This window comes from Myotis nattereri, assembly GCF_964212035.1.
Source record: "Myotis nattereri genome assembly, chromosome: X".
NCBI lineage: Eukaryota > Metazoa > Chordata > Mammalia > Chiroptera > Vespertilionidae > Myotis > Myotis nattereri.
This window is the reverse complement of record NC_138078.1, coordinates 102,568,251-102,595,100: the sequence shown is the minus strand read 5'-3', so window position 1 is coordinate 102,595,100 and position 26,850 is coordinate 102,568,251. Positions and strand designations below refer to the sequence as shown.

General features: G+C 38.4%; 1 protein-coding gene across 1 annotated transcript in view; it reads right to left on the bottom strand.

Annotated features, from left to right (window-relative positions):
- ALG13 (ALG13 UDP-N-acetylglucosaminyltransferase subunit) overlaps positions 1-17,231 on the bottom strand; it is an 80,228-nt gene extending 62,997 nt beyond the window's left edge. Inside the window, 3 exon segments of the mRNA XM_081115375.1 lie at positions 13,734-13,872; positions 16,084-16,246; positions 17,133-17,231. Of these exon segments, the coding sequence (XP_080971501.1) occupies positions 13,734-13,872; positions 16,084-16,246; positions 17,133-17,213 (383 nt within the window). The 5' untranslated portion in view covers positions 17,214-17,231.
- Positions 17,232-26,850: the final 9,619 nt, after the last annotated feature.

The window sequence follows — 26,850 nt, the reverse complement described above, 5'->3', positions numbered from 1 at the left end:
ACTGGAAAGGCAAAACTATAGGAGGGGAAAACAGAGCAGTTGCTGCCAGTAGTTGGGGTTGCAGAGAAGGGTTGACTACAAAGGTATAGCACAAAGGATGTATGGGGGTGTCTGGAGTATTGCAGTAGTGATTACATGAGTATGCATTTGTTGAAACGTATAGAGTTGTACAAGAAAAAATGCTAATTTTGCTGTATTTAAATTTTAAAACGAATAAAACAAAAAGCAGTAGAAGGAATAGAATTTAGAGTTGAGGAGCTCACAGAACAGACAAGATTGGAGAGAAAAAGCAAGCAAATTAGAAGGTCAATCCAGGAAAGCCAACACCTAAAGAACAGAAAGCCCAAAAAGTGATGAAAAAAGTAGAGGAGAAGAAATGATGATGGTGATGATGATGATATCATGAAAATTATAGCACTGCAGGACATGATTATCTTTATTTAAATTAAAAGGTTCCACGAAGTAGCCACAACAATGAAAACAAAACATGATGATCAGCAACGCACATAACATTTCTGAAGTCTGGGGATAAAGAAAAGATTTTAAAATCTTTCAGAGAGAAAAAAAGGGGTCATATACAAAAGATCACACATATGCATAGCAATAAAGTTCTCAATAGAACTAGAAGCTAGAAAACAATATAGTTCAATATTTGAGGGGAAAGTATTTCCAACTTTGAATTACATATTACACTATCAATCAGATGTTGGAGTTTTCAAAAATGAAATATTAAAATAATTTACTTTCTCAGAAAGTTACTGGAGAAATATTTGAAACCAAAATAAAAAGTTTAAACCACAGAATAAGGTAGGAAGGCACAGTATCCTGGAAACAGAAGATTCAATATAAGAGAGAAGCAAAGGAATTTCCACTATAAGGATGAAGGGGAACTCTAAGGACAAACATTTAGGAAGATTAAATAGAGAACAACCAGTTCAGGTAAAAGGAAGAAGAACACCAGTGCAAACACTTCAAAAAACTTTTATAAATAAGTAATAGAAGTTATAGATGACCTAATGTATTTAAACATACTAGGATATACACTTCTGTTGGAGAATTTGAGGATGTTTCTATAGAAAATTGAGCAAATAAAAAAAAAGTATACAAAAAGGGTAAAAGTTTTATAGCAAAGGAAATGTAATCAATGAACATATACTACATGGCTTGGATATGATCAATGTTATACTTCAGTAATTGTAATAATGTCAACACTGAAAACATCTCACAGGAACTGATAAAGCTACCTTTTTGAGTTTTTTAAAATGTAAACATCATCAATAGTCATATATAGGAATTAGGATCAGAGATGGAGAGTAGTGGTACATAAAACTGCTGTTTCTTAGAAACCTTGTAGAACTCCTTAATATTTTATATTATTTACATGTATTAGCTTAAGAAATAATAAAAATTAAATTTAAAAGTTATTCAGTATGTGAGCAAGAAACAGAATAGCAGAATAAACTGAAAAATAAGAATTTTTACAGCTACAAGGGATCTCTTATTTTAGCGATGAAAAAACCAGGTTTCAAATAATTATGACTTGTCCAAGTTTTCCCATCTGTCCAGTAACAGTACTAGGATTACAACTATATATTGTTGCATGATTATTATAAAGAGGAATTGTATACCAAAGAAAAGATATGAACAAAGGCTCAGAGGTGGTTAAGTACAGGTTATGTTCCCCAAATTAGTATAATAGGAATTTATTTAATACTGTCCTTTGAAATGTCTATTGAACCTGAACTCCCTTGACTATTCTTCAACAGCTAACTACACTAATCCTGTAAACCTCTAAAGCAGTGGTTCTCATATAAAGGGCTTGATAAAACACAGATTGCCCCACACTCAGAGATTGTCTCAGGGCTAGATTGGGTCCTGAGAATATCAAGTTCTCAAGTGTTGCTGATGCTGCTGGTCCAGGACCACACTTTGAATAGCAGTGCTTTAGAACAATGTGTTCCACAAGTTATTATTAAGTGTTGTTAAGAGTTTCAAGGCCAAAATTTTAGGAACACTGCATACTATAATCCTATCTTTGAGTTGCAAAAACAAGGTTTGTGAAAGGCCAGGTCAAAGTTAAGCAGATTAACTTAACCCATTTCAGTTATTAATGGTGTTGTATGCACTATAGCTATTACTTTTAAATTATTTCAAAGTTTGAGAAATTTGCTCTAGAAATTTTTCTGTGACTATACCTAAAGTTGGTAGGAAAATGAGCTAAGACACTGCATATCAAGTGAGTAGTAAGTGCTTATTTAAGCATTGATGAATGTCAGCTGCCAAATAAAACAGTTCAGTAAGAAATTATTGTTTGGTAAAAGGAGAGAGAAGGGGGAGGGAGGAGAGGGGGGAGGGTGGGAGAGAGAGAGAGAGAGAGAGAGAGAGAGAGAGAGAGAGAGAGAGAGAGAGAGAAAGGACTGCCGAACAAGAAGGGAGGGGGGAGGGAGGAAGAAAGGAAGAAGGGAGAGAGGAAGGGAGTGGACAATTTTACCTAAATTCTCCTGGAAATCAAATCAAAGTTCAAATATACTCCCCAGAAAAATGTTTTCAAACCCTGATGGATTTCCTTCCTTCAACATTGGAAAATAGTAGAAAGAAAAATGATTGCCTTAAAGACTTTTTTGGCACTGTACTCTAGATACCGATTAAAATAAAACAAATTAAAGAAAACAAAAATAACTTAAAATAAGTATTTATTTGATGTGTCAGAAAACTGATGTGCTTTAACTTTATAATTACTACTTTTTATATTGTGATTAACTTGAAAATGTGATGTTATTTTAATTGCTAAAATTCTATTTCTTCTTTCACTGATCAAATGGAGAAATTCATTGTAGTACAACATATAAATATAATGTTAATAATTCTAAGATAATTATATTCTAATATATTCCTAATCTTACATTAGAATTATATGTATAGATAATTCTAATACTTTAATTCTAAAATAACACTCCATATTTCAACCAATTAAATACGGTATATGTCTGAATTTTCTAAGCATATATTGTCTGCAACATATGTAGTTATAAATGTATATGTAAAATGATACTTCAGTTATTTTAGAGTCTGAGAGGCAATATGGTACCATGAAAACATTACGAATTTGGTTATGCCACTTTAATCTCTGCGGGTGCATGATCTCTAAGCTCTCTTTAAGGTTTAAGGAACTGTGATTCTGTGATTCAATGGTAAATAAAAGATTTGCCCTCCCTTCAGTTGGTCAAATTTGTGATCAACATTAACCATAAAAATATAGCCTTTAGGGGGATTAACCTATTATCCTGGAAAATTGTAGTATTGATTAACCCATACAGAAATGAATAGTAAGTCTTATCTTACTAAATGAAATATACAGACTTAGATTTTTAGATAAAAATATTTGTAGCTGTGTGGTGATGGATGTTAATTGAACTTATTGTGGTAATCATTTTGCAGTATATACGCATCAAACAATTATGCTTTACAACTTAAACTTATACAATACTACATGTCAATTATTTCTAAAAGTAGAAAAGACAAAGATGATACATGTATATAAAACAACTGTTGACAGAAGCTGCTAAAAAGGCAATTAATATTAAGAAAACTCAATACTAAATCATTTATTTCAATTATTTTTAGCACCAAATAACTGGAGGCCAATTGGGGGAAATAGCTCCTCAACTCTATAGAACCACTTTTTAAGGTCTTTCATTCTTTAAAAACATAATGGAAAACTTTTAAAGCAACATTTTTAACAGCACCTTGAAACTAGAACCTGTCAGTTCTTTTCATGGTAGACATTTAAATAGAATTAGCGAAGTAGAATTTATGAAGGAAGGGAACATAATGGTTCTAAAACAAAATTAGGCCTCAGGGACCCTATTCAACCTCCTCAAGTTTTAGGAAGAAGACAAAGACAAGAAAAAGAATTTCTCAGAGCAGTGATCCTTGTTCAGATATGCAAAACTGAAGAAACATTACCAAGAGCCACTTGCTTTCAATTCCATGGCTTCCCTTCTTCGACCTGAAACATTCTAATATAGATTAGAAAAAAAGAAAAATAGCACTTTGTTTTAAAATATATCATATAGGCACAGAAATACTGAGGTTTATTTTTGGTTGTTTCTTGATTTAAGATACTTGCAATAACTAATCAGTCTAGAGACATACAAGGAAGTGATTGAGGGAAAGGAGAATAAAGAACAGAACATTCTTTTCTGTTTTGATGCACTGGAAATACCCATTCACTGAAATCTCTAAATAAACTTTAATTCTCTAACTATAGCCCCAGCTAGTGACTGAATATGAAAATAAATATGAAACCCAATGAAGACTTTGCTTTCTCTAACATTTAGATCTATGTACTTTGAATTCTAGGGTAATATTTCTAGGGCTATTCCTACTCTTAAAACAAAAACTCTAACCAAGAGAAAATATATTATTCCAATGACATTTTTTATTTTCAAACATGCAACAACAAATGGTTTTATCTCAGAAAGCACCTATGAGAAAAGTTACTTTTATGAATTCACAAAATGGAAAACTAAGATGCATAATACTTAGGATGAGGATTTTGGACTCTTCTTCTCTCCTAAATTTGGGGAGTGTATTTTCCACCCATTTGACACTATTAGTGGAGAAACAACCAACATACCCTGTACAAAAGCGGAAATGAACAGTAAAAAAGATGTAATATATGGCCTGTCACAGACATCTTTCCAACAGTAACTATCAGTTCAGCAAATACTTTAGAAGCACACTTGACAGCAAATGACTAACTCATAATTATGTATTGCGTTACCAAAGAGCCTAATTTAGTATATCCTAAAATAATCAACTATGAATGAAAACATTCCATTTAGTTCTTTTTATCAATTAGAAACAGTGTTGCACAAAACATTATGGATAATAGATACTGAATTAACAGTATACGAGTATTAAGGTTAGTTTCAAAATGTATTGTTTGGTATGTTTTAAACTTGAGCAAAGTTTATAATTTGTTAGAAAAATTAAGAATTACTAAACTTAAATGTATTTAACTAGAGGGTTTAATTATAAAAATGTCTAGTAGTTATGAATAACTGAAATGGCCTCAGTCTAGGGATTTTTAACCTGGGGCCTCAAAGTATCTGTAAACTCCCTGAAATTCACACGAAAATGTGTGTATGTATGAGTAGAGAGAAAATTAAGTTTTAAATATTTTGAAGGGTTCCATGACCCAAAGAATCTTAGAGAGCAGGACTGTAGCTATCAAAATAAAATAATGATAGAGTACAAATCAACATAAATAACTGTAGCAAGAATGTAAACATTCATAAAGTGAGTAAAGATTTAGAAGTGAAATGCCAAGAGAAATATGTAATGGTATAAAAGCGCCTCAAAATATTTTTCAAGAATATAAAAGTCAAGAAGCATATTGCTACATTCCTTTTTGAAGCTAGCTAGATTGATTTGCCCACCTTTGGTCTAGCCACCTACAAAGATTATAGAATTAAAAGAATATACAATATTAAGATTGTGCTAGAATATTCATGTAAGAATTAACCATTTAACAAGGAATTAAACTGTGTTTGGTGATTATCCTAGACCTTTCTCCATGTAATCTTTCATTATAACTACTGCTTTTACTAAATCTCTAATTTTTTGCATCATTGTATTTTACTGCAAATTCCCAATAGGTCCCATTATTTTAAAGACCCTTAAATACCACTAGGATATTACGCTAAGTTCGGCACTGCTGTTTTAGATACCATTCCTATAAAAGCTTGATCCTACAAATTCCACCAAACAACATGATGGTCACATCTTTCTCAATGAGACAAACTAGATATTTTGTATTCAGAAGAAAATATGAAATGAATGTGTGCAAGATGACAGTGTTTCTGGGAAACAATACCTAATCCTAAAAAAGATGAGAAAACAGTACTAAAGAGGCACATTTATCATTTATGGAAAGCCTACTGTGTTTCAGGCAAAGAACTTAAAGACTGAGCTCCTCCTCAACTAAACTGTAAGAGTTTCTCTATAGCAAGAACTGTGTCATCTGATAACAAAAGTAGATTCTTATGCATCTATGTTAAAAGACTAATTGACTAAATGGGCTTGACAGATTTAGGAAGTACAGCTGAGAGTAACTGGTGGTCAACCATATAAATAAGGTTGGAGATGAGTTAAAGCCTGGAGGACTGACTAAATAGCGACACCATTAATAGATATAAGGATTTCAGAAACATAATAGGAGAAATATGATTTTAGTTTGGGGCACATTTAAGGTACTTAAAGAACTGGCAGACATGACAAGTAGACAACTGGAAAATAGCATTCAGGAGCTCAAATCAGAGTTGGGGACATTGATAGGGAAGTCAACAGAAGCTCTAGGTGTAATGACAATACCAAGAAAAATATATAAAGAGGACCAGCCTTAGCTGGTTTTGCTCAGTGGATAGAGCATCAGCCTGCGGACTGAAGGGTCCCAGGTTCGATTCCTGTCAAGGGCACATGCCCGGGTTGCAGGCTCAATCCCCAGTATGGGGGTGTGCAGGAGGCAGCCAATCAATGATTCTCTCTCATCATTGATGATTCTGTCTCTCCTTCCCTCTCCCTTCCTCTCTGAAATCAATAAAAATATGTTAAAATAAATAAATAAATAGAAGAGGTCCAAAAATAGAATCTAAAACACAATGATTTAAAGAGAAAGAGGAGTTAGCAAATAACTTGCAACCAAGTAAACCTATTAGGATTTTCTCCAGGTAGATTTGATGAGTAGAAATCAGTATGTTTTTAAATAGCAATGCAAAAACTGAAATAGGTTATATACCTGTAGCTATCACACAATTTAAATTTCTTGGAATATTCCCGATTTCAAATATTTTGTACTCTTGTTCCCATAAATGATGGAAATACACTGGAATTCAGTGTTCCAATTACAATTCTCATATCATCGTTTGGATAATGAAGTAGCATAAAAGTCCTTTTTCACATTATGCTCAGTTTCCTCATTTGCAAAATGGGACAGTAACAGTACCTATTTCATAGAGATTAAGCAAATTCACACTACAAAGTGCTTTAAATAGTACCTGACACATACTACGCATGCAACAGGTATTAACTTATTATCATTCTCTACTCCCCCATAAAAATGTATACTAATTGTAGAGCAGAAAATTGATTAGCCCATAGCTATCAGGACCACCAATTCCCAAATCTTTCCCAAAAACCAATTTTAAATAATTTTCCCATATATCTCATTTCTCAGACTGTATGAAGATTTTTGGTCATCTCTGAAACTTTTATTTTGAACAAATCAGAGGGATTAAGTGCTTATACCATAATAAAGAGCCAAGGAAATATTTACATTACCACTAGTTATTTCTGATTTTTAGTCTTAGAAAACTTTCTCAAACTATCAAATAAGCAATACAAACTTTATACAGTGCCCTTTGTGCCTAGATTATCTGCCTTTATAAGTACACAAAGTAGTGCTCTAAGGCAGTGGTCGGCAAACTGCGGCTCGCAAGCCACATGCGGCTCTTTGGCCCCTTGAGTGTGGCTCTTCCACAAAATACCATGTGTGGGCGCGCACATACAGTGCGATTGAAACTTCGTGGCCCATGCGCAGAAGTCAGTATTTCGTGGAAGAGCCACATTCAAGAAGCCAAAGAGCCGCATGTGGCTCACGAGCCACAGTTTGCCGACCACTGCTCTAAGGTATCTAAAATCAGACAACTGACAGTACTTTTAGATGACTACTTTTAAATGTTCCAGAACCCCACTTCAAGTTCATCAATTATACTCTTACCTACCACCAAATCTTTCTTGCTCTTATTTTCTTTTCTCCCAAATTATAAGCATACAGTAATCTAAGAATCCTTACTTCCCAGTCATCCCCTTCCTCACATAATTTTTCTATTCCAACATCAACTTTCTGTTGTCCACTTCTGAACCTATCCACAATGTGAATTTCTCAAAATACTAAACTTTCCCTTTTGCTTCCTTATTCCTGGAAATCTAAATAACTCGAACAGAAAACTGCTCAAAAAACTGCATTCCACTTACTAACTTCAAAAACCTGAAGCCCTGTCATGTAATACTCTTCGAACTCCAAAAATCTACAATTCTGTTTTAAAGTCTTCATTCATTCAATCTAGCATTAATTCTACCCCACAGCATTTTGCTAGATTCCAAAAACTCAGTAATCACAGGTTTCTATGTCTGAATGAAGGTTATCATAAACCAAAGGAAAACCCAAATAAGTGTGAAATTCCTAGTAAAATAAACTAATTAACTACTCCTGGAAATGAAGAAAAGTTTCCTTGGAAGGGTCTAAAGTAGCTAAACGAATAAAAAGAAACAAAAAGCTTACGATATATGTTATGGTATGATAGAAAAAGAGCTCAGGAGTAAAGAGCTGCTTCTAGGGGCAGCTTTGCCAAAGGCTGTTATTTCAGATAAGTACTAACCTCTGGCCTTCTTCCTCATCTGAGAAATGAGGGAATGGACTAGATGATCTTGAAGATTCCTGTCAAATCAAAATGATTCCAAGATATCCTTTGATTTTTAAACCCCACATTTCATAAAGGTATAATCAAGAGATGTCACTACACACAATTGAAACCATTGGTTAAGCCTTTGCTAAATAAAATAATGGAATCTGGATTTCGTATTCTAATGAGAAAGAAGCAAGCAGAGGATTTGGGGTTCCATATTGCTTTTCAGTTGTCTGCAATTTGAGTACACCCTTTCATTTGTTTCTGATTCTGTATGTTTAGTCCTTGATATAAAATAACTAAAGGTGAGTGATCAACATAAAGTCACAGTTTTTCTCAAATTAGAAAAACACATTTAGAAAGATCCCAGAAAAGTCAAATTCTCTCTATGGATTTAAATAAGGCCTTTTCTACAACTTTAGTATTAAAATACAATTTTGATTATGGTGCTGTGAATTCTCAACTGTGTAGATTACTCACTTTTTAGAATATTCTCAGCAAAATTTTAGTCCAACTTGGCTTCCTCCTGCTACCCAGAGTACTTCTCAGCCACCACCTTCTACCGTTAGTAAGAATTTAATATTAGCCCAAGTAAAACACAATCAGGAAAATAAATTTACAGAAATATAAAGTATCCCAAGTAAAATACTTAGAATATTCAACATTTTGGGATAATGTAATGGAAAGCAGGTCATTACAGTGAATGCTCTATTTTCATGGATGAACTTTGTCTAAACTTTCTGCCAGAAAACCATGAATATTTATGGATAACCTAATTTATTTTACAGGTCTTAAGACTACTTATGCTCATCATAATTTCATAATATAGGGTGAGGCAAAAGTTGGTTTACAGTTGTTTGTATGAAAAAATACAATAAATAAGTAACGTAAAAATAAACTTTCCCATACTCATAACTGTAAACACCTTTGCCCCACCCTGCATATCTGTTATGTGAATTGTAAAACCATATATTTAGCCCATACACATCAGAATATTTATTCATTTGTAAAACTAATTTTATAAGTAAAATTATGATGTTACAGTAAATGTTATAATATCACTGTAAGAGAGGTTTCTTAGAAAAGAATAACACAGCAAATCCTATTGGCTTGTTCTTTTGGTTTACTCTTCTCAAACCAGTAAAGTTCTGACATTGGGCAAGATTACTGTCACTATATTTTAGAGAAAAAAAAGTGAACACATCCACTCCACTCTAATATTTGACTCCTTGAGTTATAAATCTAAAGATGTTGACTCTCAGAATTTTTTTACAAGTTTGTTACTGTTTTATTTTCTTACTCTAAGAAAAAGCAAACTAACTACATTTGATATTATTGTCAGAGTTTTCAAATTTTATTCATTTTTTCTCATGATTCCAATTCCACTTGGGATTCTAGGATGAAACCTGTAAATGCTCACTACATACTTCTAATACTTAAAAATAAAGATCAAGGGGAATTCTAATAAATCTACTAAACTGCAATTACTATTTGAACTCAAATGCTAATATTCACACCATAAAATTTTCTAACATTCTTTAGATGTAGGAAGTTTATTAATTTATATTACTCTGCAAATATATCTTATGCATTTAATTTGATTTAACCATATCCCATTGGTTGGATTTGGGAGGGGGATGTTTTTAAAGTGTTGAGAGTTTAATGTTTATTTTTGTAATCCAACAACTTTATCCAAAAATGCAGAAAATTTTTCTGGCTGGCCAGGAGGAAAACATTTCAGTGTTGATAAGTCCATTGACTGTAACAGCCCAGGAAGCGTGCTAAAACAAAAGAAGAAAAATATTAGGTAATATGGGAGAAAATTTCAGCATTCACCTGCTGCCCATTTGATGAATGAATCTAACTTCCAAGAATATTGTGAAGCTTCTCAATCTATACATGTAATTTTAATGTATTTTAATATTATAGGTATACATACTAAGATTAAAGCAATACAAAGAGCTATATATCAACATCAATTCAAAAGATACTGTATCTTATGTCAACTGATATATTTCAGAAATGTTATTTCAGGAAGGATGTGGTCACATGGCTTTGGAACACTTCTTAGGGCTGGGAAGATACAAATTGAAACAAAATTAATTTATGAAACAGAACAAATGAAACTAAAAGTAACAGCTGCCAGACAATAACAATAAGCTTGGGAAACTACTAGACCATTCATGAAGTTGGTGGAATAACTTTTTGACAGTAATTTACTATAATAAATCTGGTGTAAATTAAGCAATGTACAATAGCCATGCTTGTTGGAAATAAGATTCCAAACCACAAGTTAAAACTATACTTCAGGAATTTAATTAAACCAGCCACTTAAATTAGAATAGACAACCACCTAGCCTAAATTTGTGGCAAATAAATAATATACCTAAGATGAAAGCACAACTAATTGCTGATTCTTATGGCATTCATGTGTATGATTTTATTGAAATTAATATAAGAAAAAAATGACTTTTAAACCTTTAATAAATTTTTAGAGATTTGTACAGCTTCCTTTTCAGCCTGAATAAAGAGTCAGGACAGGACATCCTTTATGAAATCAATGTTTTCCTTTTATAAATGTACTGACACAAATTCAAAGCTGATTTAACATTTTAAATGGAAATACTCATCAAAAGTGTCTGGAAAAATTGACTTTCATAAACAGTAAGATTAGAGTTTATTACTCTCAACTACCTAATGACAGATATGCCCATTATCTGAGGTCCACATAATTTTGATTATCTAGATTCTCCCTGACTTACAATACCTTTAAGAATGGCTTCTATATTACAAAGCAGCCTGACATTCCCTCTCTTCCATCATTATAGGGATTATGATGTCAACAAATACCCCTGAAACAATCAATGAATCTCTCCTCTTAATGAGGAGGAATCCTTGTTTTGTTTACTGATGTATCCTTAGTACCTAGAATAATGTGAGGCACATAGTAGGTGCACAATAAATATTTAATGAATGAACAAGTGTTTACTGAATGCCTAGGAGACAGATGCAGTAAAGCTTAAAAGAAAAACTTACTATGTTCTAAACAGCCCTGGGCAAACTACAGCCCGCGGCCGGATCTGGCCCCTTTGAAATGAATAAAACTAAAAAAAAAAAAAAAACACCGTACCCTTTTATGTAATGATGTTTACTTTGAATTTAGATTAGTTCACACAGACACTCCATCCATGCTTTTGTTCCAGCCCTCCAGTCCAGTTTAAGAACCCATTGTGGCCCTCGAGTCAAAAAGTTTGCCCACCCCTGTAACACATTTCTTCTAAAGTTTATTTTTTATTTTCAAATTAACTTCAACTTATTATAATATAAAAATACAGGGTGGGCAAAAGTAGGCTTATAGTTGTGAGTATGTGAAGCAGTTTATTCTTGTATTATTATATTAATTATCTGTATACAACCCTATTTTTGCCCATCCCTGTATGTATTTTGCAATACTTCTATAAGGTCTTTGCTTTTTAAAACATCAAATTAGGATAGCTCTTCAAGTCGAACAATTGCAAATTACTGACCTGACCCTTTGGCAAGCTTCTAGTGTCTCAAGAAGAATTAATAGAAAACAAAGCAACAATTTTCTTCTTCCTTCTACTGTGATGTTGATCAGTTTCTGTTGAATTCTAAGGTACTTCTAGAAAATAATACTCCTTACCATAATGTAATTTCCCTGCTTAAAATACTCCAATGACTTCTCGCTAAACATAGAATAAAATCAGAACTCTTACATGAGCTTCTCTGCCCAGTATCATCTTATTCTACATTCTCCTTTGCTTACTATGCTGCCACACTAACCATCCCTCTGTTCCTCAAACATATCAAACTCAAAGCTCATTCCTAGCTTAGGGCCTTTGCAATGGCTGTTCCTTCTGCCTTTAGAGCAGTGGTTCCCAACCTTTTTTTTGGCAATGCCCCACCTAAGCATCTCTGAAATCCTGATGCCCCCCCGTGACATATAATTCTTATTATTCAAAAAGTGAACTCCTATTCACACAGAGGAAGCCTAAAAGGCCATTAACGTGGTCTAAACAAGCTTCCAAAGAACATGGCATCCATGAAAGAGAAAAATGAAAGAACGAAAGGACAGTTGAAGTACTGAGGAAGAAATTGTTAAAAATAATATGAAGTGATATGAAAAAACAACAGTTTTAAAACATATAATAGAGACCTGAAATGCATAAATGTCACAATATATATTTATATACTATATATGAGGCCCCTACCACCATAAGAAATGCAAAAAATTCACTGCTAATAACTCATTCTTTAATTGCCCCCCCTTAAAAATCAAACTGCCCCCCTCTGAGGCATTTGCCTCACGTTGGGAACCACTGCTGTAGAGCTTCACAAGACTGGCTCTTCCTTTTCATTCATTAGCTTAAATGTCAAATACCATCATGACTTCCCTAACCATTTTAGATAAAATTAGATAATTAGTCTTCACCCAACCTATCACTCCACCCTGACTTACTTTCTTCATAGCACATTTCACTATGTAAAATTATATTGATTGCTTATTTATGAACTGTTTACTATCTCCCACCATTAGAACATTAGTACCATGGGACTTTATCTCATGTTTACCACTGTATCCACAGTACCTAAAACAATGCCTGCCATATATTAGGTGTAGTTGAATTAATGAATGAGCACACTTAAGAGATTCCAGTGGATTTACTTAACGCAAAACCTGAATTAAAAATAAGCAAATGGCCCAGTCAGTGTCTCAGTGGTTGAGCATCAACCTATGAACCAGGAAAGCATAGTTCAATTCCTGGTCAGGGCATATGCTCGGGCTGTGGGCTGGATCCCCAGTGTGGGGTGTGCAGGAGGCAGCTGATCAATGATTCTCTCTCATCAATGATGTTTCTATCTCTCTCTCCCTCTCACTTCCTCTCTGAAATCAATAATATATTAAAAATGTTAAAAAAATAAGCAAATGCCTTCTTTGAATAATGAAAATCTAAATAATGAACTCAAAAATTATATTCTCAGAGATTTTAGCACCCAGATGAACATAAATTACATGCACACACACACACACACACTCAGATATTTACATGCAATGATGCAGGTACAGATCATAGTTGGAGTGGAAGACAAACAAATGAGAGGGTCTGACAGGTGAAAAAAATCAAAGAATGTTTGATAAGTGGGAGAAAGTAAGAGGATGAAGAGACAGATGGGGTAGGTAGCTGGGTAAAAATAGGGAGGAATTAAAGCAAGAAGTCAAATAATAAGTCTCTAGTATACCTGCAGGTACAGTAAAAGAGATGCCCGTCTTTGTGTAGCTGTTTTGCCAATTCCAGCTGATGATTGTTCATCAATTTTTCATTTATAACCACTACAAGAGGCTTTCTTTTTTCCAGAGTCTCCAAACAGCTTCCTGCACCTACAAACATACATCAAATTTGTTAATACAGGTTTTAAAAAAAGTTAAGCCAACAGATATACAAAAAGATGCTCACCTCACTAGCTATTAAGGAAATGCAAATCAAAACTACAATGAGATACCACCTCACACCTATTAGAGTGGCCATTATCAACACCATAGGTAATAACAATGTTGTGTTAGAGAGATTATGAAGAAAAAGGAACCCTCATTCACTGCTGGTGGGAATGTAAACTAGTAGAGCCACAATGGAAAACAGTATGGAGGTTCCTCAAAAACTTAGGAATTTAATTACCACATACCCAGCAATCCCTCTTCTGGATGTTTACCCCAAAAACTTGAAAACATTTATTTGCAAAGATATATGCACCCCTATGTGCACTGCAGCATTATTCAAGGTGGCCAAGACATGAAGACAACCAAAGTATCCTTCGATAGAGGATTAGATAAAGGAAATGTGATAGATATATATCATGGAATACTATTCCCCCATAAGAAAAAAGACAACACTGCCATTGGTGACAACACAGATGAACCTTGAGAATATTATGCTAAGCAAAATAAGTTAGTCAGAAAAAGCTAAGAACCATATGATTTCACTCATATGTGGGATAATATAAAACTGAAGCTTATGACACAGACAACAATATGGTGGTTACCAGAGGGAAGGGGATGGTGGTAGTAAAGGGTAATGCAGGAGAAATTTATAGTGACAGAAGATTTGACTTTGGTTGGTGGGTCCACAATACAATACACAGATCATGTACCATAGAATTGTACACTTGAAACCTATATGATCCTATTAACCATTTTCACCCCAATTATTTAAATTCAATAAAATGTTTTAAAAAGTTAAAGTGTTCTACCAAGTTTTGTGCTAAAACTGAAAAACTTAGTTGGCAGAACTACAAACCAGGACTTTTAATTATATATTCAAAATACCAAAAGTATAGTTATCAGTTGCTCTTTAATGTTATAAACCTAATTTGAAAAATACATTTTTTTTTAACACTGCCAATAAATTAAGTGCTTTGCCATTTGCCCTCTAGTTGGATGCCCTGGGCATGGGTTTTGAATCCAAATAAAATTCAGGTTCAACATACTGTACATGAAGTGTTCTACTCATCTATTTAAAAAGTAGAAAAAGCAAGCCCTCAATAGTGATAGGCACCAATAAAGAAAAACTCTGACCACTCCTTATGAGTTTGCCTGTGAGGTTTGATTCCAGAAAACAGTCAAGGGTAAATCTCCACAAATGTGCATATGTACAATACTTGGGTCAACTCAACTTTAAAATCTAAAATCATTTGGTATTTTCTATGGCAGAGAGGAGATTGATAAATGAATAGACAAACCCTTTATGGGTAAATAATGCTAGGGTAGTAATAAAAACACAGACTCCAGCATCAGATTGTTATCTGTCTACCACTTACTAACTGGAAAAGTCACTTAACCTCTGTGTCTCTGTTTCTTCATCTGTAAAATAGAGATACTAACAGTATTTAGTTCATAGGATTGGGAGGATTCAACCAGTTATACACACATAACAAGTATAACAATACCAAAAGCTGTTGCTATTATCCATTTCTAATCACCAATTTGTTAGTGCTGTCTACTTCTAAAGACTTTTCTCTCTCCAAAGAAGGCTTTTTAAGAACCACAAAACTTCTTCCTCCCTCAGCGGTCATAATTATCCAGCGGTCATAATTGCAATGCTCTCCCAAAACAGTTCTTCTGAAGGTATAGGCAGTGTAACTAGATCAGGATGGTTTGCTGAAGAGCAGGCAATGATATACAATATGTACTTGTTATAGAATATTTTTACTTAATGTATTTCACATTCACATTTAATAAAAATGTAAAACATCTTTCAAAGTCAGTTTCTCCATGACTAATCCAACCAATTAGATGGCTCAACACTACTGCAGATCTAAGTCCAAATACCTCAAATGACAACTCTTTACACACGTCATTGGGTCAATTATTTTGCCCGTGTTTAAAGTTTCTTACTGTAAAGTTGGGCTATGATAATTAATATCCCATCCTTTTACCACCCAGAAATAACAAATTCTGTCTAATATTCTCGATTGTTATGTTCAAATAAGTCTTTTATTCAAAAGGGCTACAGTTACTCTAATGATTTTATCTCCAAAAGGTTCAAGTTTCTGTTCTTAAAAAACCAAACCCCGTTAAGATTCTAAGGCACTTTACCTGCGTGACTTATAACAAGATCTGCTTCCTCAAGGTCTTCTTTCAGTGAATCCTTGTACCTATAAACATCCAGAGTAAATGACTCAGTACTGAATGGTTCAGGTACAAACTTTCCTCTGCCTATCTGTAGAACGAGTCGGTTGTAACCAAGGGTCTTGATGATCTGAAAAGAGGCAAAACAGAAAACAACAGGCCTTTTACACAGGTTACTATAAAAATAGTAGTAACAGCAAACTCGAAAGTCGGTGTTCAGATCTGAGGACGGGCTGCCAAATAGTCTAAATGGAGACGATTTCTGTTCGTTTTCCAAAATGACCCATTTCCTCCTCGTCCCGGGCCCTGACAAGGCACCTCACTAGCCCTAACGGATCTACGCGACCCAGCTCACGGAGTCCTGAAAGAAGTGGCCCCGCAAGAAATCTGAGACCAGGCAAAGATTTTTGAAAAAGGCGCCGAAAACTCGCCGGAGACAACTAAGAACTCCCAGGTCCGACTGTGCAAACAGTGACGCCGCGCCACATCAGACCACCGACCGGCCGCGGGGCCGCCCCAAAGGCGCGGAGCTGCCCAAGCCCAGCGGAGCCAGGGCAGGGGCGGCGAGCAGAACGGGCTGAGCAGAGTTCAGCCAGGTCGATTCGGGTCCGAATCCAGTCTGGCTGAGCATGCCCAGGGGCCCAACGCGGCTGCACCGCCCACAGCCCGCTGGAGAGGGCGGCGAGGCGGGCCTAAGCCCTACAGGCGGAGCCGCAGGAAGGAGGGGCCAGGCCGAGGACCACGGAGGCGGAGGCGGAGATTCTGAGAAAAGCCAAGGAAAGGAGGAGCTTGAGGAAAGATAGGGAGGAGTGGCCCGGGGAGGCGGCAGGGAAGCTGAGGCAGAGGACTCTGTGATGCGGGAAGGAATCAGCAAAGGGACAGTGGGACCTGGTGTCCCGCTCAGGAAGATTCTTCCTAGCGTGGCTGTCGCGCTAGTTTACCGAGGGTGCAAGCGGCGGCAAGTGGCGAGCTCAGCGAGGCGCGCCCGCTTGCCGCCCTCCCGCAACCCCACTCACTTGCAGACAGTCGGGCGCCAATACACAGGCTATGAGGTCGTCAAAGCTGGTGGTCCCCACTGTAACAAACAAGCACTTCATCGCGAGGATTCCCAGCCCAGAATCGCAGGGATCGGATGTGACGTATTGAGGTCACGTGAACTGCGCGTTCAGTGGGGGAGGCGGAAGTTGGCCAAGGCAGACAAAGTGCGGCGGGAACTGGGTTTGTATGGCCCTATGGGGGGTGGGGCCAAAGGCTACTTAAGTGACGTGTCAGCCGCTGTTGGAAGTCATTTACAAGTAAGCTCCTGGGACACTCACATTAAGGAGGTGGAGAATTAACAGATTTAAGTTTATTTTTCTCAAAAGTGTCAGTTAACAAATAATAATGAAACCTTGCATCCTATCTTAAGAATTGTGTTTGATTCATTGCTTGAGTACCACAAATCTTAATGGTACAGAAGTTTGAAATTCTTTATTTTCTATCATGTTTTGCCAAGACATGAACATATGAGCTATGGTTTTACTCTGAGTCTGTTGAGAGAGCATGAAATAAAAAAGCGCCTTTCTAAAATCACTCATTAGAATGGGCTCTTCTAACTTTGGTTCTCCAGAAGCCAGAACTCTATGTCTGGTGTTTTTTTTGGAAGCTGCAGCAAGAAAATTAACCTCCATTAGTAAGCATTGCGCATAAAGTAGAGGCGTTAAGGCCTGAAGTTTACATCTGTAATGCATTGAACCCATCCATTGAACCATTTAAAATGTGAAATTTATGGTAAATTTAAATTATGATGAAATGTGAAATTATACATTAGCATGAATATGTATCACAGATACATTACAATTAGGCAGTCAAGTACAGGAAAGGTGATTTCTCAATACTCCTTTCTCCTACCACTGTTATTAAGATCATTACCCGCTCTATCCGGTTCTAATGTTTTCTGTTTCCAACTTAAAATCTCACTTTAAGTCATATTTATACTTTGCCCTGGCTAGTTATATACCAAAGGGAGCCTAAAGAAGAAATTGTTTTAAAGAGAAATAGGATTGGAGTTGAATAAGATGTAGATCTTAGGCTGAAAAAAAATCTTTTTACCTTTAAGTCTTGTAGCTTGAGTAATTGTCTTTCTGAGGAGTGATATGCTGCTATCCCTCTCTTGGTTCTAAATTTCACAAATTAATGATACAGTGAAACTACAGTTTCATAACAGTAAATGTAGATAATGGTTGAATAATAAAATATAAACATAATCATATATTCTGCCCGATAAGAGCAATAAACTATTGAAATATAAGACAAAAATATTCCAAAATACTCTGTAATTCAGAAAGAAATTTACCTTTTGTGTCTCTGAAATCTTTTTTTAAAATTTTTTATTGATTAAGTTATTACATATGTGTCCTTATCCCCACATTACCCCGCACCCCCCCCCCACTCTGAAATCTTTTCCTATGTCTGGAAGATATTAAAGGAGCACTGTTCTGTGGCTCACAGAGAGAATAAGCACATATATAAATTAAATGTTCTTAAATTACCAGAAAATGAGAAAATTTAACTTCTAATACTTTTAATCTGCTAAACTTTAATAAAACATCTTGCAGAAACTGATCCAGAACTCTTAAGAATCCAAGAAAACAATTTTGGCAATTAACTCTTTTCTCTGTTTTGTTAGTTTTAAGTATAATTCAAGCATGAATTTTATTTACTTGGGTGTGTTTACCCTAAATTTATACCAGCTTACTGATCAAATAAATTAACATTATTTTTAAACATGATTACAATTATGAAAAAGGTAAATTTGTGTGGATGAAAAAGGGGCACATACTAGACCGGACAAGCTCAGAGACTGAAAGTAACCACATAGGATGGCTGAAATTAAAATTTCTAACTAAAAACAAGTCGTGGTATGTAGTCTTGTCCTAGACTGGTTCTTCCTTGACAATGGTCAATCTTTACCTTAACTGACCCTGTTTATTGTCTTTTTGCATCTAAGATAACACACCTTTGGAATGTCAGAATAATTTTCTTTTTCCTCATCACACCCTACCGCTGTACCCACCACACCAGAGCATGAGACCACAGCCCTCATTGTTATCTTGAATAACATCTCATTTTTCTGTAAATGTTAATTGTTAACTATTTTATACCCACCTATGTAAAAGAAGTATTTGTCTCTCCATTTTACTTTTTATCCAATCTCAGAGATCTCCCCTGGCCCAGGCTGGGGGACCTCAAGCCACGCCCCCCACCTGATGGGGCTTGATGGGGGTAGGGCCAGCCGGGTCTGGATCTCGCCCAATAGGGGTGGGGCCGGCCAAGTCTGGGTCTCATGTGATTTTGAGGCACATGCGGGTGGGCAGGGACTTGACTCTGGGTCCCACATCATGCCCCAGACTCTGACAGGAGGAAGATTTTCATGTACATATTACTAATTTTCTTTCATTTCTGACAAGCCCTGCCAGGTGAGGGGTGCAGGCTGAGGTCACCCATCAAGCCCTGCTGGTTGGGGGGGCACAGCCTCAGGTCCCCCGCCCCAGCCCCGCGCCATGCAGCCTCAGAGGTCCCTGCTGATCACTCGTTAAGGCTCATTATGGGAACCCTGCCTCCACTGTGGGTGCAGCCATCTTGTGTTATGGGAACCCCGCCTCTGCTGTGGGCGCAGCCATCTTGTGATGGCATGATGGTGTGAGGGTTAATTTGCATATTACCTCTTTATTATGTAGGACTAGTAGCCTGGTGCACGAAATTCGTGCACTGGGGTAGGGGTGGGGGGAAAGGGCCCCTTAGTCTGGCCTTCACCCTCTCCAATCTGAGACCCCTCAGGGAATGTCCAACTGCCTGATTGTGCCCACACTTTTAACAGATAACAGCTCCATTGTTGTTTCTTTCTTATGCTTAAAACCATTGGAATTAGTAGGTATTCAAAGTGTGTATACATTTTGGGGTGACACCCTGTATATCTCTAGTCAGCAGTGAAAGAAACCAACAGCAGATTTGGAACCCCCAGACAGAGAACCTCGCTCACTCCCCACATGTCTCCCCACTTCACTTTCCACCTTCGTGGACAGCAGGAGAATCAACGTTTTCTCTCATTAATTTGGAAAAGCACGTCCTGTCACCCGCTGCCCGGCAGGAGTGCACTAGGCCCCAAGCAAGCGAGGCTCAGTCAGGGCAGCCTTCACTCATGGGTGCTGGCACCCAAAGTGCACATTCCTCCTCTACAGTCGCCCCAACTATCCCACTGTTTCACTGAGAGGACGGAATTCCTCTCCACCTCTGGGTTCTTGATCTTGAACGCTGACCGAAGGCACCTCAGCGAGGGCCGCCCGTGCCCACCAGGTGTGTCTGTCTGCACCTGCTCCTGCCTCAGCACCTGCATTAACCCCCCAGAGGTGATCTTGTCGCTGCACTGGCCTCCGTGGGAACAGGGCATCACCACTCCGCCCTCTCACTGTCATCTCACAGGCGCCCACTCTCAGCACCCAGAACACCCAGACACTCTCCAAAGGACGGGAGCGCATCAGAGGGGATGTGTGCACATCCTGTGGGGGTGTTAGGCATGCCAGGTTGATGGAAGTGCAGTGGAGAGGTGGGGGGAACTTGTGCACGCCTCGGTTTGCAACTGTTGCAGGCGCGGGAGGGTGACTGTGCTGGGGGATGTTCGCACGCCAGGGGGGGATGTGCACACCGGAGGCCTCTGGCTTTGCAGATCCGCAAACCCCCGTGGTGCGGCCAGGAGGACATCAGTCTGGCCCGCCACAGTGGCTGTCCCTGCGATCCTGCACCTTCTGGGCCAGGAGGCGGATCTTGCGCAGCTGCTCCTGGGTGCTGATGGCCTGCAGGCACTACTTCAGCTCAGCCTTCAGGCTCTGCTTGGCTTGCTCACAGCTGTCACCACCACCATGTGGAGAGTACAGGCCGCCCTCTGCTGGCCTGCCTACCCTGTCCAGAGGCTCGCTGCGCTGCTCACCTGCCCAGAGTGACTGGGGCTGGGTGGAAGCCAGGCGTTCTGCCCTGCCCAACCCTGGCCAATTTGCCCCTATGCGAGCTGCTGCCCCGCCGAGAAGGGCCATGGATCCGGGTCCCAGGACCGCGGACAGCCTCAAGCACTGCCCCCTGCCCACCAGGTCATGGATCTGGGTCCCTGACCATGGACAGACTCAAGCGCTGCCCCCTGCCCTCCATGTCATGGATCCGGGTCCCAGACTGCGGACAGCCTCAAGCGCTAACCCCCACCTGCCAGGTCATGGATCCAGGTCCCAGACCGCAGACAGCCTCAAGCACTGCCACCCTCCCTGCAGGGTCACAGATCCAGTCCCAGACCAGGGACAGCTTCCTGTGGTGCCCCCCACCCAGCAGGGTCACAGATCTGGGTCCCAGACTGCAGACAGCCTTGCCCGCTACCTCCTGCCTTCAGTATGCAAATTAGCCGACATCTTGTTGCTTCAGGATGGGGGTCCCCACTGGGGTGCCTGGCCAGTCTGGGTGAGGGGCTGAGGGCCATTTTCAGGCTGGCAGGCGACTGAAGCTCCCAACCTCTCCTTTTTTTCGTTTTTCTCTTTTTTATTCCAGGATTTATTTACCTTCTATGGCTGTCACTGGAGCTGAGAGCCAGCGTTAGCTCTGAGGCTCAGCTCCAGCTCTGAGACCTCAGCTGCTGAAACAGGTATCTGCATTTGTTCTATAATTGAAACACTGTTGCGGTCCTGCTGGCTGAAGCCTGGCTGGCCAAAAGCAGGTTTCTGGGGATGGTTTAGCTTCTATATTTGCAACATTGTTTCTTAGACTGCAGCTCAGAGGCAGCAGCGGGCGGGGAACCTTGGCTTCCTCCGTCACTGGAGCAAGCAAGCCTCCTGTTCTCTTCAGCTGCCTGGCTTCCGGCTGCCATTTTGGTTGGCAGTTAATTTGCATATCACCCTGCTTAGCCAATGGGAAGCATGTCGGAGGTACAGTTAATTACCATGTTTGTCTATTATTAGATAGGATTATTTAAGGAGGGAAAACCTTAGAATAGTGGTTCTCAACTTTGGCTGCACATTAGAATCACCTGGGAATCTTTTTAAAATCCTGATTTCTGGGCCTCATCCTCTGGAAATTGTTTCTTTGTTATTAATGTTGTGCCCCACCCCATAACAAAGAAACAGAATTTCTGGAGGATGAGGCCCGGAAATCAGGATTTTAAAAAGATTCCCAGGTGATTCTAATGTGCAGCCAAGGTTGAGAACCACTGCCTTAGAACATAGGCTCTTCACTTACAACAGTGTTAATATCTGTGTTTTTTTTCAAATGCTTTATTTTTACTTTGATTAAATATGTATAGAAGTATTTTTCTCAGTCACTCAGGATCCTTTTTACTCAAGTGCACAAATCTCCAACCATTCTTAATTTTGCTTTTGCCAAATCAGTTCCTAAATTTAGGATAAAATAAAATCTTCATGATATATTTTATAGCTAAAACTGAAACTTTTATACATAAAACGAGATTTTTCAGAGTGCCTCTGGAATCATAAATATTTGCTCTTTCACCTTATAAAAAGAGGTATTGCAAATGACTATGTTTGTTTAATGTGTTATTGCTGTAAAGTTGATTGGGAAGACTTGTCATCATAAGGGACACAGCCTTCTGTAAATTAATTTTTGTGTAAAATATTATTAATATAAACATTTCAGAAATTGTATGTTTTATGGACGTGTCTGGCAATTTGTCAGTGCCCTATCTTTTCACAATTCTGTTTTACCTTCAGAGGTAACCCTTATCAAAACTCTTATGAAGTAGCTATACAGGCACACCTCAGTTTATGGTGCTTCACAGGTGTTGTGTTTTTTACAAATGGAGAGCAAGACTCTCCTCCAGCAAAAAGATTACAACCAGTTTTATTGTGATACTTGCTTTATTATGGTGGTATATAACAGAGCTCACCATATATCTGAGGTATGCCTGTGTACTGGACTCCAATACAGAATTTCACTCCTCTCTATTATGAAAGAATTGACAATAGAAATAAATTAACCACTGCTATTAAATTTCTTAATGTTCTTGTGCTACTCTAAGCAGGAATGGGGAACCATTTTTCTACCAAGGACCATTTGGATATTTATAACATAATTTGTGGGCCATACAAAATCACCAATTTAAAAATTAGCCTGCTAGCCCTAACCGGTTTGGCTCGGTGGGTAGAGCGTTGGCCTGCGGACTGAAAGGTCCCAGGTTTGATTCCGGCCAAGGGCATGTACCTTGGTTGCAGGCACATCCCCAGTAGGAGGTGTGCAGGAGGCAGCTGATAGATGTTCCTCTCTCGATGATGTTTCTAACTCTCTATCCCTCTCCCTTCCTCTCTGTGAAAAATCAATAAAATATATATGTTAAAAAATAAAAATTAGCCTGCTATATTTAGTCAAATTTAATTAACTCAGCCCTAATTCCTTGGCAGGGCCAGACCAAATAATTTTGCAGGCCTTATACGGCCTGAGTGCTGGACACTCCCAACTCCTGCTCTAAGCTTGCCTAAAGGCTGTACTATAAACTACAGGACAGAGTTTATATTTTCAACAAAGAAGAACAATCTCAGAGCCTCATGGAAAAGGACATAACATGCTTGCCACTTCAAAGAATAAACTTTGGAGTTCAGACACCTGAGTTGATATCACTTAGATAACTTTCAGGTGGCACCAGTGGGATGAGGCAGTATTTCCAGGAATCTTTTTGATCCAATGAAAGGTGCAGAGTAATATATAATCAGATAGCCAGGAGGATGTGCTAGACCAGTGGTTCTCAACCTTGGCTGCACATTAGAATCACCTGGGAATCTTTTTAAAATCCTGATTTCTGGACCTCATCCTCTGAAAATTCTGTTTCTTTGTTTTGGGGTGGGGCCACAACATTAGTAACAAAGAAACAGAATTTCCGGAGGATGAGGCCCAGAAATCAGGATTTTAAAAAGATTCCCAGGTGATTCTAATGTGCAGCCAAGGTTGAGAACCACTGTGCTAGACAATGGTTAGCCTTCCATAAGATACCCAATAATTCTTTTTTTTCTACCCCCTTCCAAAGTATTTACAGTTTTTGATGACATGTGAAACTGATTATTTCTGACTTGCATTTTAGAAGAAATATCATATATACTTGCCCAGATAAAATAAACATGTAACTATTGCTTAGAATCTAAGGAAAATATGGAAAATAAAGTAGCATTAGTTAACTAGATGAAAAGGGTGGTTTCCTAATGATTTTGTATAACAATATCTATTTTATTTTCTTAAATAATCCAGAAGGAAATTGTAATGAAAGTATAACATTAATTTATTCATATTAATTTTATATATTTTTGTTTCTGCTCTTGGTAATTTTTCTGCCTCCTCATCAATGTGGCTAATTAATCCTTCAAGATTCAGCAGAGGTGGAATTTCCCAAAGGAAGCCTAATAAGTTATGCCCAATGTTTATGAATACTACTCTTTACCTAGCTCTGTCATAATTCTTGGTGTTTAAATAACCTATGTACTTTTTTCTTCCTCTGGATAGTAAAATCCTAAAGGCAGAGATCATCTAAGTCATCTGTGAATTCCCATCATTTAGTGCTTCCATAGAACCTAGACCAGTGATGGCGAACCTATGACACGCGTGTCAGAGGTGACATACGAACTCATTTTTTTGGTTGATTTTTCTTTGTTAAATGGCATTTAAATATATAAAATAAATATCAAAAATATAAGTCTTTGTTTTACTATGGTTGCAAATATCAAAAAATTTCTATATGTGACACAGCACCAGAGTTAAGTTAGGGTTTTTCAAAATGCTGACATGCCGAGCTCAAAAGGTTCGCCATCACTGACCTAGACAATACTCAATGTTTATTGTACTAAAAAATGTTAAATTATTAGGTACCAACTAAGCAGTATGGGAAATGCAAAGATAAATAAAACGTGTTTCCTTTTCTATTCCAACAACAATTGTTTTTCATAGGCTGATCAATGTTTTGTGGACTTTTAGAATTAAGAAACCATGGAATCCATTCTTTTTATCTTATGAACAGGAAACAGGTTCAAATAAGACTGAATTTTCCCGAGTATAATAGCAAAGCTAATAATAATAGCAGAACTAAGGACTGAACCCAGCCATCCTGTCAAGTGCTCTCCTATACTATGCTGACCTATCCTTTAACAATGAGCCTACAGGAATGACATCTGCATTATAATATAAAGCATTAAGAGCAATATAATTTTGCCCTGGCTGGTTTGCCTCAGGGTTAGAGCATGGGCCTGTGAACCAAAGGGTCGTGGGTTTGATTTTCAATCAAGGGCATGTACATTGGTTGCAGGTCTGGGGTTCTCATGGGAGGCAACCAATCTATGTGTCTCTCTCACATCTGTTTCTCTCTCCCACTTCTTCCTCTCTTCCACTCTTTAAAAAATCAATGGGGGAAAAAATATCCTCCATGGAACCAAGATGGCGGCATAGGGAAGTGCCTTTACTTGCTGCCTTCCGCAACCACATCAAAATTACAATTAAAATACAGAACAGCTATCATTCAGAACCTCTGGAAAGCTGGCTGAATGGAAGTAATACAACTAGAGAAATAAAGAAGAAAGCACAATGAGACTGGTAGGAGGTGTGGAGGCATGGAATGGGCTGGTCTGGCACCCAGGTGTGCCACTTTTTTTAATGGGGAGGGAGATTGCCTCTGCAGAGGCCACTCGGAGGAGTGAGGAGTCCCAGTCCCACACTAGACCCCCAGCCCAGATCTGGGGAAAGAAGTCCCTACTAGCAGTAAGAACTTACTGCCAGATCTGGGGAAAGAAGTCCCTACTGGCAGTAAGAACTACGGACTGTAAAAACGAGTGCAGATTGGGGCTGAGTGACACACAGGCTGCTGGAGACCCAGCTGCTCCTCTTAAAAGGCCGGCATCATGAACTGAATTTACAGGCTCCCACTTCCTCTGAGCTCCAGTACAGGGCGAGGCTCTGGGGGACCCAGACACATACAGGGAGAAACTGGACTGTCCCTCACAGCAGTCATTACTCCCATGTAAGGACCTCCCCCATGCAGGGCAGACTGGCAGCCATTTCTGTTTGCTCCTCCCTGGTGATTCCCTGAGACCTTGCCCCACCCAATTTACAACCCCACCCAAGCTTTACACAGCGGCTTTTGCATATGAATGCTCTGTCCTTTCTCAGGCTAAAAATCTGTCAAACAAGCTGAAGCTGGGTCAGGGATCCCCAAACCTATCAATAAAAGGGCCAAGGCCTGGCACCAGCCTGCCTTGCTTCACAGCTGGACCTCATCAAGGCACTTCCAAATCCCATACAAAGAGAAGGAATCTGAATATCTCTCTGTAGCTCCTTCTGGATGGCCACAGGCAGTGGCTGACTTTGCACTTTCCTGGAGACCCAAGAGCCAGTACATCCAGTGGTCAGTGTGAGACCATACCAGATTACAACTCTTCACATCCGTAAGAGATACACTCAATGGGAGACTCAGTGAGCACCAAAGCCCCACTGAAGCAAGTCCTGCTCCATAAGTGTGGGGAGCTGATATAGGGTAAAGCCTCGGACTGACCTGTGGGCAAAGTCACAAACAATTCCCAGCTTAGAGGGTACAGTCCTCTTAGCATAATTAGGCTTGACCTTATGACACTCCCTAGATCTTATCTGGGAAGCTAATGGGCTGAGGAAGTGCAGGAAGTATAACCATGGTGTAAACAAGTGAAACTCACGAGAACAGTGTAAACAAGTGAAACT